The 17912-nt window shown below is 42.1% G+C and overlaps 1 protein-coding gene across 3 annotated transcripts in view; it reads right to left on the bottom strand.

Annotated features, from left to right (window-relative positions):
• Positions 1-264: 264 nt before the first annotated feature.
• Positions 265-17912, bottom strand: part of Rpgrip1 (RPGR interacting protein 1) — a 116244-nt gene continuing 98596 nt past the window's right edge. For all 3 annotated transcript variants that reach the window (XM_045157710.1, XM_045157709.1, XM_045157711.1), the window contains 2 exons: positions 12541-12668; positions 265-365 (listed from right to left, as the gene is read on the bottom strand). In XM_045157710.1, the coding sequence (XP_045013645.1) occupies positions 265-365; positions 12541-12668 (229 nt within the window). The remainder of the gene's footprint in view (positions 366-12540; positions 12669-17912) is intronic.

Here is a 17912-nt window from a genome sequence, read left to right as displayed (position 1 = left end):
AAGATAAATAAAGTGGGTTTTTTTGTTGTTTTGTTTTTGTAAATTCACCTTGTATGATCATTTCCTTTCAACTCCTGAAATCCTCACCTACTAAAGTGAAAATCCAGCTAATATCACACAAAAAAAATAATAATTGATATTCCAACGTTCACCATTAGGTTTAAAGAACCAGACATCACAGTAAACCAAGTTTGTGGCTATGGTAAGTTGTTTTATAGGAGATTTTAGAATGGAGTAGCACTTGTTCCTTCATGAAACAAATCTTCATTGAGTCATCTCCTTATAAATACCATGGAGGGCTGCAGCTGCTTGAAGGGAAACCTTCAGCTTTCCTATTCGAACAGCCTGGTCTTCAGGGCTGACAACTGGTGGGAAAGGAAAAAGCATTAATACAGCATTCGTTGACACATTTAACTTATATGTACATGTATGTATGGTGTTCCAGGGTCTCTTGCCCCTGCAATCTAACACCTGTCTGGCTTTGTGGTTGGCTGGTGACTTGAACTTGCACTAGCAAGTCTTTGCAAGCAAGTGCTTTGAACTACCAAGCCGTCTCCCCCACCCTCATTTACACATTTTGGTACTTGCTGTTCATGTGAGCTGCTGCCCCATTTCATGGTAGAAGAGAAACAAAAACTAGATCATTGCAGTGTAGTATGCAACCATAAGGGAAGTGTAAGGGCTTTACAGACATGAGAGGCATTTAGGACAGAGGACTGGAAAGGGATTTTTGTTTTGTTTTTCGAGGTAGGGTCTCACACTATCTCAGGCTGACCTGGAATTCACTATGGAGTCTCAGGGTGGCCTCAAACTCACGGCTGTCCTCCTACCTCCATGTCCCGAGTACTTGGATTAAAGGCGTGCGCCACCACACTTGGCTTTGGGAAGGTATTTTTAGAGAATTCATGAGCTAAGTGTTTAAAAGGCATCCTAAAAGTGCCAAGACAGAAGATGAGTTTGGAAAGCTACAAGGTAAGCAAGGCCAGGTCACAAGGACCTTGGCATCTAAGAAAGAGTATAAGTGCACATGTTCAGATCAGAGGTCATCACCTTCAGCCTGTTTGTTTGTTTTTGAGGTTAGGTCTCTAGCCTAGACTGACCTGAAACTCAATCTGTAGCCCAGGCTGGCTTCAAACTCACAGCAATCCTACCTCTACCTCCCAGAACTGGGATTAAAGGTGTGTGCTACAATGCCTTGATTTTTTTATATATATTTATTTATTTGAGAGGAGAGAGACACAGAGAAAATAGGTGTAACAGGGCCTCCAGCTATTGCAAAGGAACTCCAGATATATGCACTTCCTTGTGCAGCTGGCTTATGTGGGTCCTGGGGAATCGAACCTGGGACCTTTCGCTTTACAGTCATCTTTCGAGCCCTCAGCCTCAATTGTGAAGTAAGACCACTGTTCGAATTTTCAGAAAATGTCTTGTCCTGTCTCCCGTCTTGCCATAAGCATGCTGCAATTACTATAGCTCCCTCACAGCTTCTAGCCTTTATGTAGGACAGGTCTGGAAATTGAACTCAAGTACTCAGTTGCATGGCAAGCCCTTTATCCACTGAGCCATCTCAGCCCTAAAAAAATTGTTTAATTTGCCAGGCATAGTGGTGCACACCTTTAATCCCAGTACTGTGAACATTGAAGTAGTAGGACCCTAGTGAGCTTGAGGCCACCCTGAGACTTCATAGTAAATTCTAGGTCAGCCTGGGCTGGAGGAAGACCCTACATTGAAAAACCAAAAGAAAATTGATTTTTTCTTTTTTTCAGATAGGGTGCCACTCTAGCCCAAACTGACCTGGAATTCACTCTAGTACTGGGTTGGCCTCAAACTCAGGGTGATCCTCCTAACTCTGCATCCCAAGTACTGGGATTAAAGGCATGTACCATACCACCTGGCTAAAAAATTTGATTTTATTTAAGAGTATGGGTGAGTCAGGATCTCTTGCCACTGCCAATGAGCCCCAGACGCATCCACCACTTTGTGCATCTGGCTTTACATGAGTACTGGGGAACTGAAACTGGGCTGGTGGTTTGCAAACAACTGCCTTTAACCACTAAGCCATATCCCCAGCCCAGAAATTTTTAATACTGACTTATTTGAGAGAGTGCCAGATAGAGAATGCACATACCAGGACCTCTAGCCGCTGCAAATAAACTCCAGGTACATGTGCCACCTTGGGCATTGGTTTTACATGGGTACTGAGGAATCAAACCTGGGCCCTTAAGCTTTGCAAACAAGTGTCTTGACCACTGAGCTATCTCTGTAGCCCTTTTGGGGTTTTTTTTGTTTTGTTTTGTTTTTGATTTTTTGGCAGTGTACCTTTTCCTTTTTTGGTTTTTGAGGTAAGTGGTAAATTTCCACTAGCCAAAGCTGACCTGGAATTCACTATATAGTCTCAAGACAGGCTGGCCTTGAACTCAGAGCAATCCCTCTTCTGCCTTCTAAGTGTTGGGATAAAACATTTGTCATCACACCTAGGTAGGCATTGATTTTTTTTTTTAAATTTTTTATTTATTTGAGAGCGACAGACAGAGAGAAAGACAGATAGACGGAGAGAGAGAGAGAGAGAGAGAGAGAGAATGGTCGCGCCAGGGCTTCCAGCCTCTGCAAACGAACTCCAGCGCATACGCCCCCTTGTGCATCTGGCTAACGTGGGACCTGGGGAACCGAGCCTCGAACCGGGGTCCTTAGGCTTCACAGGCAAGCGCTTAACCGCTAAGCCATCTCTCCAGCCCAGGCATTGATTTTAATTGAAGTATTTAAAGTAACATTTTCAGCCGGGCGTGGTGGCACATGCCTTTAACTCAGGTGGTTGTGGTAGGAGGATTGCTGGAATTCAAGGCCACCCTGACTACATAGTGAATTCCACGTCAGCCTGGGCTAGAGTGAAACCCTACCTTGAGGGGGAAAAAAAGTGACATTTTCCTTGTGTATGACTTGGCTCTGCTGTTGCTGTGACAAACTATCTGGTGATAAACTGGGTGTGGTGGTACACTCTTAATCCCAGCACTTGGGAGGCAGAGGTAGGATAGCCTTGAGTTCAAGGCCATCCTGAGACTACACAGTCAATTACAGAATAGCCTGGGCTAGACAGAGCAAGACCCTACCTCAAAAAATAAATGAATAAAAGGTCAGATATGAAAGTAAATATCTTTAATGCCAGCACTCAGGAGGCAGAAGCAGGAGGATCACAATGAGTTTGAGGTCAGTCTGTGACTATATAGTGAATTCCAGGTGGACCTGGGCTACATACAGTAAGACCTTACCTCAAACACACACAAATCTTGGCCATGGTGGTGTATGCCTTTAATCCCAGCACTCCAGAGGCAAAGGTAGGAGGATTGCCTTGAGTTCTAGGCCTGAAATTACATGGTGAATTCCAGGTCAGCCTGGCCCTCAAAAACCTTACCTCAAAAAATTCTAAAAGTAGGTCTACCACTTAATCCAGCCATACCACTCCATGGCATAAACTGTGGCTCGGCTTTATAGTAATTGCTTAGTCATGTTTGCCACTGCTAGAATCGGCCCAAATCCCCATCAACTGATGAATGGATGAAAAAGATGTCCTACATATACACAATGGAATTCTATTCAGTGGGAGGGAATTCATACCTGGTACTGGGAACCAAGTCAGAGACCTATGGCTTGAGAAATCAGACCCCTAGAGAGAAGCTTTCCATTCTTTGTCCAAAATAAGGTTATGCCCATCAAAAAGTCCTCTAAATGTCTATGCTTAGCCCCTTTAATCTATGCTGCTCTCACTCTTAGTTGGAAAAATCTGCTTGTTACCGATGCCAACAAATACCAAGGAGACCCAAAACCCATCAATACAAGAAAAGAAAGCTGACTGCCTAGCGCAAGATGAGTCATCTCTGTCACACCTACTATAACCCAGGAAACAATACAGAAGAAGTGTTGGATTAAATATGAGAGCTGGGGCTGGAGAGATGGCTTAGCGGTTAAGCGCTTGCCTGTGAAGCCTAGGGACCCCGGTTTGAGGCTCGGTTCCCCAGGTCCCACGTTAGCCAGATGCACAAGGGAGCGCACGCGTTTGGAGTTCGTTTGCAGAGGCTGGAAGCCCTGGCGCACCCATTCTCTCTCTCTCCCTCTATCTGTCTTTCTGTGTCTGTTGCTCTCAAATAAATAAATAAAATTTAAAAAATAAATAAATAAATAAATATGAGAGCTGCTCTCACAGCTCGCCTGAGAACCTCCTCCAGGGAAATGGCAGTAAACACTGAGAAGACTCAAACTCATCAAAGCAGGGCTGGAAAGAGATGGCTTGGTGATTAAGGCACTTGTCTGAAGCCTAAAGACCAATATTCAGGTCCCCAATACCCACATAAGCCAAATGCACATGGTGGCACATGCATCTGTAGTTATGTTGCAGTGGATAGAGGCCCTCCTGGCATGCCATTCTTTCCTTTCTCTCCCTTCCCCCCATAAATATAAAATTCATCAGAGTAGAAAATTAGAGGTTGCTATAATACATCTTCCAAGGCTCAGGGAACATTGCTGAAGAGAAAAAAGAATGTAAGAGCCACAGGATGGTGGACTGAGGTATTGTCCCCCTACAGACTGACTAACCCCATTGTGGAGGTCTCTCGGGGGTACAGGAGTAGGGGAGAGAAGAGAATAACCCAATGGGGCTATGACCAATATGCACTATGTTCGTCAAACAAAGTTTTTAATTAAAAAAATTGGTGGATAAGCCAGGCATGGTGGTGCAAGCCCTTAGTCCCAGCACTCAGGAGGCTCAGGTAGGAGAATCACTGTGAGTTCAAACCCAGCTGGCATAGTGAATTCAGGTCAGCCTGGGCTAGAAGCATACCCTACCTTGAAAAATCAAAAAGAAGAGGAAGAGGGAATAGATAGTAGGAAAAAGCCGGGCGTGGTGGCACGTGCCTTTAATCCCAGCATTGGGGAGGCAGAGGTAGGAGGATCGCCATGAGTTCAAGGCCACTCTGAGACTCCATAGTGAATTCCAGGTCAGCCTGGGCTAGAGTGACATCCTACCTCGAAAAACCAAAAAGAAGAAAGATAGATAGTAGGAAGAGGACAGTAGTCAATGGAGGGGATGATAGAGGGGTACAAAAGAGTGATAGGAGGGAGTTACATAAAAATTGTACGTTTTATTTATTTGGTTTTTCTAGGTAGGGTCTCACGCCAGCCCAGGCTGACCTGGAATTCAGTCTGTAGTCTCAGGATGGCCTTGAACTCACAGCAATCCTGCTACCTCTGCCTCCTGAGTGCTGGGATTAAAGGCATGCGACACCACACCCAGCTAAAAATTTTACTAACATTTTAAAATTAATCTTAATTTTATTTGTTTTATTCATTTGATTTTCTTTTTTAATATATTTTCTTTATTTATTTGAGAGTGAGAAAGAGGCAGAGAGAGAATGGACACACCAGGGCCTCCAGCCACTGCAAATGAACTCCAGACACATGCACCCCCTTATGCATTTGGCTTACATAAGTCCTGGAGAGTCAAACTGGGATCCTTTGGCTTTGCAAGCAAATGCCTTAACTGATAAGCCATTTCTCTAGCCCCTTTATTTGATTTTTCGAGGGAGGGTCTCACTCTAGCTCAGGCTGTCCTGGAATTCTCAGGGTGGCCTTGAACTCTTGGAGATCCTCCTACCTTTGCTTCCCAAATACTGGGATTAAAGGCTTGCACCACCACACCTGGCATTTTTTGTTTTGTTTTGTTTTGTTCTTTTATTATTTATTTGCAAGCAGGGCTGGAGAGATAGCTTAGTATTTAAGGCACTCGCCTGCAAAGCCTAAGGACCCAGGTTCAATTCCCCAGTAGTACCCACATAAGCCAGATGCACAAGATGGTGCATGTATCTAGAGTTTGTTTGCAATAGCTAGAGGCCATGGAGCGCCCATTTTCTCTTTCTCTCTCTCTCTGTCTCTCCCCCCCCCCCTTTTTCTTTCCCTCTCTCAAATAAATAAATATTTATTTATAAGCAGAAAGAGAAATAGGAGACAGAAAGAATGGTCATACCATGGCCTCCAGCCACTCTAAATGGACTCCAGATGCATACACCACTTTGTGTACTTGACTTTACATGGGAACTGGGGAATTGAACTCAGATTGTTAGGCTTTGTAGGTAAGCATCTTAACCACTGAGCCATCTCTCCAGCCTATTTGTGTTTTTCTTATTTATTTTGATATTTGGAGGTAGGTTCTCACTCTAGCCAAGGCTAACCTGGAATTCACTCTGTACTGTCAGGGTGCCCTCAAACCCAAGGTGATCCTCCTACCTCTGCCTCCTGAGTGCAAGGATTAAAAGTATGTGTCACCATGCCTAGCTCTACTATTTTAATTTTAAAAAGAAAAATACTAAGAAATGTAATGAAAAAATTTTTTCAATGAGAACAATTTTATATCACAATTCAGTAAACCCTGTTCATAAAACAAGTACCTGAAATGGACTATAGTTAGGGCGCAAGTAGAGTAGTTAAGATTGGTAAACAGAGGCTGGGAAGATGGCCTAGGGGTCAAAGGCTTGCAAAGTCTAACAGCTGGATTCAATTCCCCAGCCCACATATAAAGCCAGACCCAAAGTGTCACATGTGTTTGGCATTCTGTATAGCAACAAAGAGACCCTGGCATGCATGTGGGTGCACACACACACACACACACACTTGCAAATAAATGTAATAAGTAAACAAAAAATATGATTGATCAGCAATAGTTTGAGAGAAGGAAAATTGGTTATGAGCCCAGGTATAACAACACATTAACAAGTCAAAAATTCTGATGTTTAAATTTGGCTAAAACTAAAATACATTAAATTCTCTACCTTAAGTATTGGAGATTCAACAGATTTTAGATGTAATGAGTTATTTGGAGGCTAACATAACAATACCTTCCGAGTGCTGGGATTAAAGGCATGCACAGCCATATCCAGATACATAAAATTTATATATATTTGAGGTAGGGTCTCACTCTAGCCCAGGCTGACCTGGAATTTACCCTGTAGCCTCAGGGTGGCCTCAAACTCATGGCAATCCTCCTAACTCTGCCTCCCAAGTGCTGGAATTAAGGGCATGCACCATCATGCCCACCTCACATAACTTAAAAAAAAAAAAAAGTTAAATTATTCAGGGGCTGGAGAGATGGCTTAGCAATGAAGGCACTTGCTTGCTTGTAAAGCCTAAGGACCCAGGTTGAAATCCCCAGGACCCATATAAGCCAGATGCATAGTGGCACCTACATCTGGACTACACCTGCATCTGTGGTAGTCAAAATGGTCCTCATAGACCCAAGTGTTTGAATCTTGATCCCCAGTTAGGGGCACTATTTGGGAAGTTTGTGGAGTCTATAGGAGATAGAGCCTTGCTGAAGGAAGTGTCACTGGGCACAGGCTTTGAGATGTTACCATCCAGACCCACTTGTTGTTTTTGTACTTTCTGTTGCTGCTCTGCTGGTGTAAAAATGTGATGCCAGGTGTCTGTTGCTCCCATATTTTCCCCACCATGGCATAAACTTTGCCTTGAAACTAGAAGTCAAAAATAAACCTTGCCTTCCATAGCATAACAATAAGAAACAATAAGAAAGGAACTGCTTCAAAATATTGGTGCCAAGAACTGAGGCTATGTCAGATTGGCCACCATCATGAAAACAAATGATCATAAATGTTGGCGGGGATGTGGAAAAAAAGGAACCCTTCTACACTGCTGGTGGGAATGCAATCTGGTCCAGCCATTGTGGAAAACAGTGTGGAGGTTCCTAAAACAGCTAGAGATTGATCTACCATATGACCCAGCTATAGCGCTCCTAGGCATATATCCAAAGGACTCATCTCATTTCCTTAGAAGTACATGCTCAACCATGTTTATTGCTGCTCAATTTATAATAGCTGGGAAATGGAACCAGCCTAGATGTCCCTCAACAGATGAGTGGATAATGAAGATGTGGCACATTTATACAATGGAGTTCTACTCAGCGGTAAAGAAAAATGAAGTTATGAAATTTGCAGAAAAATGGATGGACCTGGAAAGTATTATACTAAGTCAGGTAACCCAGGCCCAGAAAGCCAAGCGCCACATGTTCTCTCTCATATGTGGATCCTAGCTACAGATGACTGGGCTTCTGCGTGAGAATGAAAATACTTAGTAGCAGAGGCCAGTAAGTTGAAAAGGAGACATAAAGGGTGGAGAAAGGAAGGGAGGAGGATACTTAATAGGTTGATATTGTATATATGTAATTACAATGATTGTAATGGGGAGGTAATATGATGGAGAATGGAATTTCAAACGGGAAAGTGTGGGGGTGGGGAGGGAGGGAATTACCATGGGATATATTTTATAATCATGAAAAATGTTAATAAAAATTTAAAAAAAAAAAAAAAGAACTGAGGCTATTGCTGCAATTCATCTGACCCTCTGGTTCTTAGTCTTCTGGAACTGATTTCTAGAAGAAATATGGAAAAATTTGGAACACTGGGCTATAGAAACCTTACAGTAATGTAAGCAGCACTTAATGGGCTAGTGTGGTAGGTGCTTAAAGTATCAGAAAGCTGAGAGAAACTTGGACTGTGGAGGCTTGGCTCATGAAATTTCGGAGCTCAAGTACTCTATCATGTTATTCTGGCAAAGAAATGCTCCATTCTTCCCATGTCCTGAGAACTTGAGCAAAGTTGAGTTTAAAAATAAGGAATTGAAGCTGGGCTTGGCACACACCTTTAACCCCAGCACTTAGGAGGCAGACGTAGGAGGATTGCCATGAGTTCAAGGTTAGCCCAAGACTATGTAGCAAATTCCAGGTCAGTCTGAACTATAGCAAGTCATACCTTGAAAAAAAAAAAAATTAAGGGACTAAGCTGGACATGGTGGTGCATGCCTTTAATCACAGCACTTGGTAGGTAGAGGTAGGAGGATTCCTGTGAGCTTGAGGCCAGCAAGTTCCAGGTCAGCATGGGCTAGAGCAAGACCCTACTTTGAAAAAAGCTAACAAAAAGGAGGGCTGGAGAATTGGCTTAGCAGGTAAGGCGCTTGCCTGCAAAGTCAAAGGACCCAGGTTCAACTCCCCAGAACCCATATAAGCCAGATACACAAGGTGGCACATGCATTTGGAGTTTGTTTGCCATGACTAGAGGTCCTGACATTCCCATTCTTTCTCTTTGCTCTTTCTCCCATCCACTCTTTCTCAAATAAATAAATAAAAATAAAATATTTTTAAAAAGAAAATAAATTCCAGCATGGTGGTACATACCTTTAATCCCAGCACTCAGGAGGCAGAGGTAGGAAGATTGCTGTAAATTCAAGGCCACCCTGAGACTACATAGTGAATTCAAGGTCAGCCTGGGCTAGAGTGAGACCCTACCTCAAAAAAAAAAAAAAAAAAGGAAGAAGAGAAGAGAAAGGAAAGGAATAATAATGGACTAATGTGTCTAGCAGAAAAAAATTCAAGTCAGAAACATCTTGAGTCTATGGTTTGTGATCTCTTTGCTGCTCTAGCTCAGATCTCCATCATAGAGAGGAAAATGAAAGAAATAAAAATATAAGCTTGGGGCTGGAGAGACAGCTTAGCCATTAAGGCACTTGCCTGCTAAGCCTAAGACCCAGGTTCAATTCTTCAGGTCCCACATAAGCCAGATGCAAATAGTGGCACATACATTTGGAGTTCATTTGCAATGGCTAGAGGCCCTGCATGCCCATTCTCTCTCTCTCTCTCTAATAAATGAATAAAAATAAATTATATATATATAAGCTTGGCCTAGACCACCAGAAGATGTTCTGCATTAGGAAAGATGCCCTGAAGGCAAGACTCAGCCACCTGAAGTCAGGAACTAATGAGCATGCTAATCGTTGTGAAAGGAGAGGGCCCGAAAAAGAACGATGTGCGGGGAGGAGTTTCCTGCTCCTTAAGGCCAGGCTTCATCTTCACCTGGAAGAAAAATGTGGCCATGTCATCCATGGAGTATTGGTTTTAGGAGCCATGAACAATGCAGGAAATTGAGGGGGATAGATTTCACCAATTCCAGACATCCTCTGAGGCTAAGCAATGTGAAGTAGTATCAAGGGTGCTGCATTGGAGAATCCATGAGGCGAATGCAAGAAGCTATGGAAATGAATTGTGGTTTGCAGTAGAGATCCAGGGATGTTGGAAATATCAGAACCATGAGACACCTGCTTGGAAAAACCTTATGCTAGGGGCAAATACTACCCAAGAGAGGGCATGCAAACAGCACAGCTGGAGAGCATAGCTCTCCAAGTCTTTTGGAACCAAGATGATTTCATCACAAGTCCCAAGTACTATGCACAGAGTGGAGGATTTGATATTTGCCGTGCTGTTTTTCAGTCTTTTTTTGGCAAGGTCTTCCCTTGCTATCCTTGCGATGGTCATTCCTCCCTTTTGGAATGGGAATATTTACTCTCTGCATTATATGTTGGAGGTATGTAACTTGTGGTTTGATTTTACAGGACTCATAGTTAAGAGAGGGCCTTGAAGGGCTGGAGAGATGGCTTAGTGGCTAAGCGCTTGCCTGTGAAGCCTAAGGACCCCGGTTCGAGGCTCGGTTCCCCAGGTCCCACGTTAGCCAGATGCACAAGGGGGCGCACGCATCTGGAGTTCATTTGCAGAGGCTGGAAGCCCTGGTGCGCCCATTCTCTCTCTCTCCCTCTATCTGTCTTTCTCTCTGTGTCTGTCGCTCTCAAATAAATAAATTAATGAAAAAAAAAAAGAGAGAGCTTTGAAGAGCTAAGAATGCAGCTCAGAAGTAGAACACTTGTATGACATCCTAGGTTCAATTCCCAGTATCACAACAAAGAAAAAAAAAAAAGGCAACCTTGGGCTGGGGAGAAGGCTTAGTGATTAAAGGTACTTATTTGTAAAGCCTTCCTATCTGGGTTCAATTCCCCAGTACCCACATAGAGCCAGGAGCAAAAAATGGTGCATGTGTCTGCAGTTTGTTTGTAGCAGTAAGGGTCCCTGGTGTGCCCATCCTCATTCTCTCTCTCTTTATATGAGAAAGAGAAAGGGTGTGCCAGGGTCTCCAGCAGAACAAACCTCAAATGCAAGTGCCACCTTGTGCATTCAGCTTATGTGAGTCCTGGAGAATTGAACCTTGGTCTTTTGCTTTGCAGGCCAGTACCTTAACCACTAAGCCATCTCTCCAGAGAGGGCTGGAGAGATGGTTTAGAGATTAAAGCACTTGCCAGCAAAGCCAAAGGACCCAGGTTCTATTCCCTAGTACCCATGTAAAGCCAGATGCACGAGTTTGTTTGCAGTGGATAAAGACTATTTCTATTGCCTCTCCCCCCGCCTCAAAGTAAGTAAATTAAAAAAAAAAAGAAAGAAAGAAAGTAGGGCTGGAGGGATGGCTTAGCAGTTAAGGCATTTGCCTGCAAAGCCAAAGGACCCAGGTTCGATTCCCCAAGATCCACTTTAGCCAGATGCACAAGGGGGTACATGCATCTGGAGTTCATTTGCAGTGGCTGGAGGCCATGGCGCACCCATTCATTCTCTCTCTCTCTTCCTCTTTCTCTGTCAAATAAATAAATAAATAAATGATTTTTTTAAAAAAGAGAAAGTACCATGATTCTCAGATGAGACTTTGGTATTTGGACTTTATACAGAGTTATGGATATTTAAAGGTAGAATGAATAAGTTTTACATCATGAAATGGCCAAGAGTGTGGGGGGTGCCAAGAACAGAATGTGGTGTTTGAATGTTTTTTTTTTTTTTAATATGTATGCATGTATGTGAGAGATTGGAGAGAGCAACAGAGGATAGGCATGCCAGGCATTGAAAATGAACTCCAGATACATGTGCTACTTTGTGCATCTGGCTTTACGTGGGTACTGGAGAATCGAACCTAGGTTGTCAGGCTTTGCAAGTAAGTGCCTTTAACAACTGAGACATCTCTCCAGCCCAGAATATGGTGTTTGGATGTAAAATGTCCCCTATAGACTCATGTGATTCAAAACTTTATCCTCAGTTGGCACTGTTTGGGAAGTTTGTGGGCCCTTTAGAATATACAGCCTTGCTGGACGAAGTGTATCAATGAGGATGGGCCTTGTATAGTCCAGTCCTGCTTGGTATTTTTGTTTATTTTCATTTATTTATTTGAGAGTGACAGACAGACAAAGAGGCAGAGAGAGAGAGAGAGAATGGGCATACCAGGGCCTCCAGCCACTGCAAACGAAGTCCAGATGCATGCGCCCTCTTGTGCATCTGGCTAACATGGGTCTTGGGGAATTGAGTCTCGAACCAGGGTCCTTAGACTTCATAGGCAAGCACTTAGCTGATAAGCCATCTCTCCAGGCCTGCTTGGTATTGTTGCACCTTCTATTTCCTCTCTGCTATGTGAAGATGTGACACTAGCTGTCTGTTCTTGCCATTCTTTCCCCACCATGATATATCCTTCCCCTCAAAACTGTAAGCTGAACTAAATTCTTACCTTCCATAGGCTGCTTCTAGTCAGGTGTTTTGACCCAACAATGAGAAAGTAACTGCTAAAATTAGGATATTGTTCTTACAAATAAATGGAACTAAGAAGCATAAACATTTATATTACTCACTATCTAGTTCTTCTTCTAGGATATCTCTTCCTGATTCAAAGATCTGCCACAGCTCAAGATATGCATATCCTACTTCTTGACATTCCTTTTCTTCATCCAAAGGATCACTTACCACGGTAAATTTTAACCTGAAAATAAACAAATGAAATCCATTTAGTACAGCTTTGTTTATATCCTTATTTTTTAAAAATAAATAAAGATAGGCCTGGAAAGCTATCTCAGTGGTTAAGGTACTTGCTGCAAAGTCTAACAACCTGGGTTTAATTCTTCAGTTCTATGTAAAGCCAGATGCACAAAGTAGCACATGTATCTGGAGTTCATTTTCAGTGGCTAGAGGTCCTGGCAGGCCCATTTTCTTTCTATCCTTGCAAATAAATATATAAAATATTTTTTAAAAAACAGGGCCTGTGGCACCACCTACACAAGACCCTCAGAGCAGGAGGAAAAGACGATGACATCAAAGAGACACTGACTGAGAGGGGGAAGGGATATGATGCAGAGTGGAGTTGCGAAGGGGAAAGTGGAGAGAGGGGATTATCACGGTTTATTGTCTATACTTATGGAAGTTGTCAATTAAAAAAACTAAAAAAAAAAAAAAAAAAAAAAAGTAAGGTGGAGCCGGGCGTGGCCTATGTGGGCTCTGGATGCTGTGAATCCCAGCCCAGAATATGGTGTTTGGATGTAAAATGTCCTCTATAGACTCATGTGATTCAAAACTTTATCCTTGGTTGGCACTGTTTGGGAAGTTTGTGGGGCCTTTAGAATATACAGCACTCGGGAGGCAGAGGTAGGAGGATTAAAAAAAAAAAAAAATAGGGCCTGGAGAGATGGCTCAGCAGTTAAGGTGCTTACCTGCAAAACACAATGACCAGAATTCAATTCCCCAGTACCCATATGTGTCCCTTGTGTCTGGAATTCATTTGCAGTGGCTATACTCCTTGGCACGTGCTCAATCTCTCTCTTCATATATATATATGCATGTGTGTATATGTATGTATATATATATATATATAATATTAATCATATATATATATGTATATATATATATATATGATTAAAAATAATAGGGCTGGAGAGATGGCTTAGCAGTTAAGGTGCTTGCCTGCGAAACCTAAAAACCCATGTTCGACTCCCCAGGTCCCATGTAGGCCACATGCACAAGATGATACAAACATGCAAGGTTGTACATGCACACAAGGTGGCCCATGCATCTAGAGTGCAATTACAGTGATAGGAGACCCTGGCATGCCAATTTTCTCTTTCTCTCTCTTAGTTTAGCTCTCATTTAAAAAAAAAAACAGTCTGTTGCACTTGCCTCAAAAAATTAAAATAAGCCGGGTGTGGTAGCGCACACCTTTAATCCCAGCACTCAGGAGGCAGAGGTAGTAGGATCACTGTGAATTCAAGGCCACCCTGAGACTACATAGTGAATTCCAGGTTAGCCTGAGCTAGAATGAGACCCTACCTCACCAAAAACAAAACAAAATAAAATAAAATAAACAAAGATAAAATTAGTCATGGGCAGGAGAGATGAACTAGTGGATATGGTGCTTGCCTGCAAAGCCTAAGGACCCAGGTTTGAAGGATCTATACAATGAAAACTTTAAAACACTCAAGGGAGAAATTGTAGAAGACACTAGGAAATGGAGAGACATCCTTGTTCTTGGATCAGAAGAATCAATATAATGAAAATGGTATTCTTACCAAAAGCAATCTACACACTTAATGCAATCTCCATTAAAATTCCAATGGCATTCTTCATGGCAATAGAAAAAAGAATCCAAAGATTTATTTGAAAGAAAAAAAACCTTGAAGGGCTGTAGAGATGGCTTAGCGGTTAAGCGCTTGTCTGTGAAGCCTAAGGACCCTGGTTTGAGGCTCAATTCCTCAGGACCCACATTAGCCAGATGCACAAGGGGGCGCATGCGTCTGGAGTTCGTTTGCAGTGGCTGGAGGCCCTGGTGCACACATTCTCGCTCTCTCTATCTCTATCTGCCTCTTTCTCTCTGTCGCTCTCAAATTAATTAATTAATTAATTAATTAATTTTTAAAAAAAGACCTGGAATATCTAAAACAATTTTGAGCAACAAAAATAAGGCTGATGGGACTTCGGGTTAAGATGGTGGTGTAGGAACCACGGCAAAGCAGCCTAGGGGAAAAAGAAACAAACAAGCAAACAAAAACCATTCTTCTACTAAAAAGTGAGGTGTATAAGAAATTACCAAAGGCAGCAGAGAAGTAGGAGATTCACAGCATCCAGAGCCCACATAGGCCAGCAGAAGCGGCTCCAGCAGCAGAGGCACCAGGTCTGCTGGGCCACAGTTGCAAGGCTCTGCTCAGCCGCAGGAGAAGCCAGGTGAGGGGATTTTCCACTCACACCAGAGCTCTTTGCAAATTCAAGAAACGTGGAGAATTGCAGCAAACAACAGAGGAGCAGACGAGGTAGAAGATCACATGGACCAGCGGGAGAACTAGAGCCACCATTCACAGCCTCCCCTCACCCACCGCCAGTGCAAGCACCACAGACCAGGGGAAGGGAGATCACAGCACCCAGCACCTGTGACCAGAGCAGCGATCCAATGACCAGCCAGCCTACCTGAACCCACAGTGCACCAAAAAGGGATCCAAGCAAGAGTGCAGCATAAATGAGACCAAAATCATCCCCAAAAGTAACTGGGATTACACCAGTTCAGTACCCACCAAATAAGCCTGGTATATAGGCCTGAACCAGAAGTGCTAATTGCACCTTCCATATAAGGATAAATTATATGTTAAATCTGATGGATGATTGGATTTGCCATTCTTAAATAAGCTGTATTTTGGCCTTGTTATTTGGTGCTTCTTGATTTATAGTGGCTTTGCTTCCTCTTCTGTTGTACATTAGGGAAGGGTCTCATTTGGTCACAAGCTGACTTGGAGCCCTCAACAGACCAGAAATCTTTTTTTTTTTTTAAGAATTTTTTTAAATTTTATTTATTTATTTATTTGAGAGCGACAGACACAGAGAGAAAGACAGATAGAGGGAGAGAGAGAGAATGGGCGCGCCAGGGCTTCCAGCCTCTGCAAACGAACTCCAGATGCGTGTGCCCCCTTGTGCATCTGGCTAACGTGGGACCTGGGGAACCGAGCCTTGAACCAGGGTCCTTAGGTTTCACAGGCAAGCGCTTAACCGCTAAGCCATCTCTCCAGCCCAGACCAGAAATCTTAATCTCCTTGTCGACAGGAATAAGGGTGTGGGGTACCACACACCCTAAAAGACAGTGATATTGTTAGAGAACCTGGTTGTCATAATATCTACTCTTACATAAATACTCTGTGCTGTCTTTCATTGAATGTGTACATTGTTTAGTTAAATTTTAGTCTGCCTATATTTTGTTCTACTCAGCCTACTTGAATACTCTCATAGCAGGCAAACCCAACACCTACGGTCACTTTTGTAGATACTCTGAGAGTCTTAAGAGCCAACTTCGCACCGTAAGCTCCTACCTTGAAGATATATAACAACAGGTTGATTGATATACCTAATAATAATGCTGCAGCTAACTAGAAAATCCAAACATTAAATTAATCCAAGATGCAAAAATATATACATTATAACACAAGAAACACCAAAAATCAAGACAATATAAATCCACCAAAAAGTATTAATGCATCAGAAATGACCTCCAGTAAGAATGAGTTAGAGGAAATGCCTGAGAAAGATTTCAAAAGAATGATTATAAATATGCTCAAAGAAGTCAAAGAGGAAATCAAAGGAATAAAAGAGGAAATCAAAGGAATTAAAGAAGACACAGGACACCAATTTAATGAAACAAGGAAGTCAACTCAAGACATAAATAAGGAAATAGAAATAATAAAGAAAAATCAGTAGAATTACTAGCAATGAAGAACACAGTTAATGAAATAAGCATCTCTAGAAAATCTCACCAGAAGAATGGATGAAGAAGAAGAAGACAGAGTATCTAAACTAGAAGACCAGGTGGCAGATCTAATACAGTCCAACAAAGAGAAAGACAAGCTAATAGGAAAGTATGAGTGAGAATTTGAAGATATGTAGGACACTATGAAAAGATCAAACATAAGAAAGAATTCATGGCATAGTAGAAGGAGAATTCCACTCCAAAGGCATAGTAGGCATCTTCAACAAAATCACAGAAGAAAACTTCCCCCAAATTGGGAAAGAGGTGCCAATGCAGATACCAGAATCCTTTAGAGCATGAACCAGACAAAACCTGGAAAGAACCTCTCCTCACTATATTATAATCAAACTACCAAACACACAAACCAAAGAAAAAATATTGAAAGCAGTGAGAGAGAAAAATCTAGTTACCTACAAAGGCAAGCCCATCAGATCACAGTGCATTACTCAACACAAACTTTAAAAGCCAGAAGGGCGTGGAGTGATGTATTCCAAGGTCTGAAAGATAACAACTGTTAACCAAGATTACTTTATCCTGCAAAGCTATACATTCAAATAGACACAGAAGGACATTCCACAACAAAAGCAGGCTAAAGGAATATTTGAAGACAAAACCATTTCTACAGAAAATTCTAGAAAGAATCCTCCATGCTGAAAAGAAAGAAAAGCACACATATAAGGAACCTGGAAAAAGCAAGTCATACTCAAATACTAGTTAATACAAGAAAGCAAAGGTAAAATGGGAAGAACTACAAAAAATGGCAAAAATAAATAAACACCTTTCAATAATATCTCTTAATATCAATAACCTCAATACCCCAACCAAAAGACATAGGTTTGCAGACTGGGTTAAAAAGTAGGATACTTCAATTTGCTGACTCCAATAAACTCACCTTTCTAAAAAGGATGGAAACTACCTTAGGGTAAAAGATTGGAAAACGGTATTTTAAACAAATGGGCCTAGAAAACAAGCAGGGGTTGCTATCCTAATATCTGACAAGGTACACTTCAGTCTAACATTAGTTAGGAAAGATAAGGAAGTTCATTTTATGTTGATTAAAGGCACACTCCAATAGAAGGACATTATAATCCTAAACATATATACATCTAACATGGGGTCTCCCAACTTCATGTAACAAACGGTCTTAGAACTAAGGTCACAGATAACACCAAACACAGTTGTAGTAGGTGACTTCAACAGCCCACTCTCATCAATTGATAGGTCATCCCGGCAAAAAGTAAACAAAGAGGCATCTAGATTATATGAGGACATAGAAGAAGTGGACCTAACAGATATATACAAGATATTTCATCCAAATGCTGTTGAATATACATTCTTGTCAGCAGCACATGAAACATTCTCTAAAATAGACCATATATTAGGAAACAAAGCCAATCTTAAAAAATACAGGAAAATTGAAATAATTCCTTGCATTCTATCTGACCACAATGG

This window comes from Jaculus jaculus, chromosome 8 (genome assembly GCF_020740685.1).
Source record: "Jaculus jaculus isolate mJacJac1 chromosome 8, mJacJac1.mat.Y.cur, whole genome shotgun sequence".
NCBI classification, from domain to species: domain Eukaryota; kingdom Metazoa; phylum Chordata; class Mammalia; order Rodentia; family Dipodidae; genus Jaculus; species Jaculus jaculus.
This window is presented reverse-complemented; position numbering and strand designations above follow the sequence as displayed.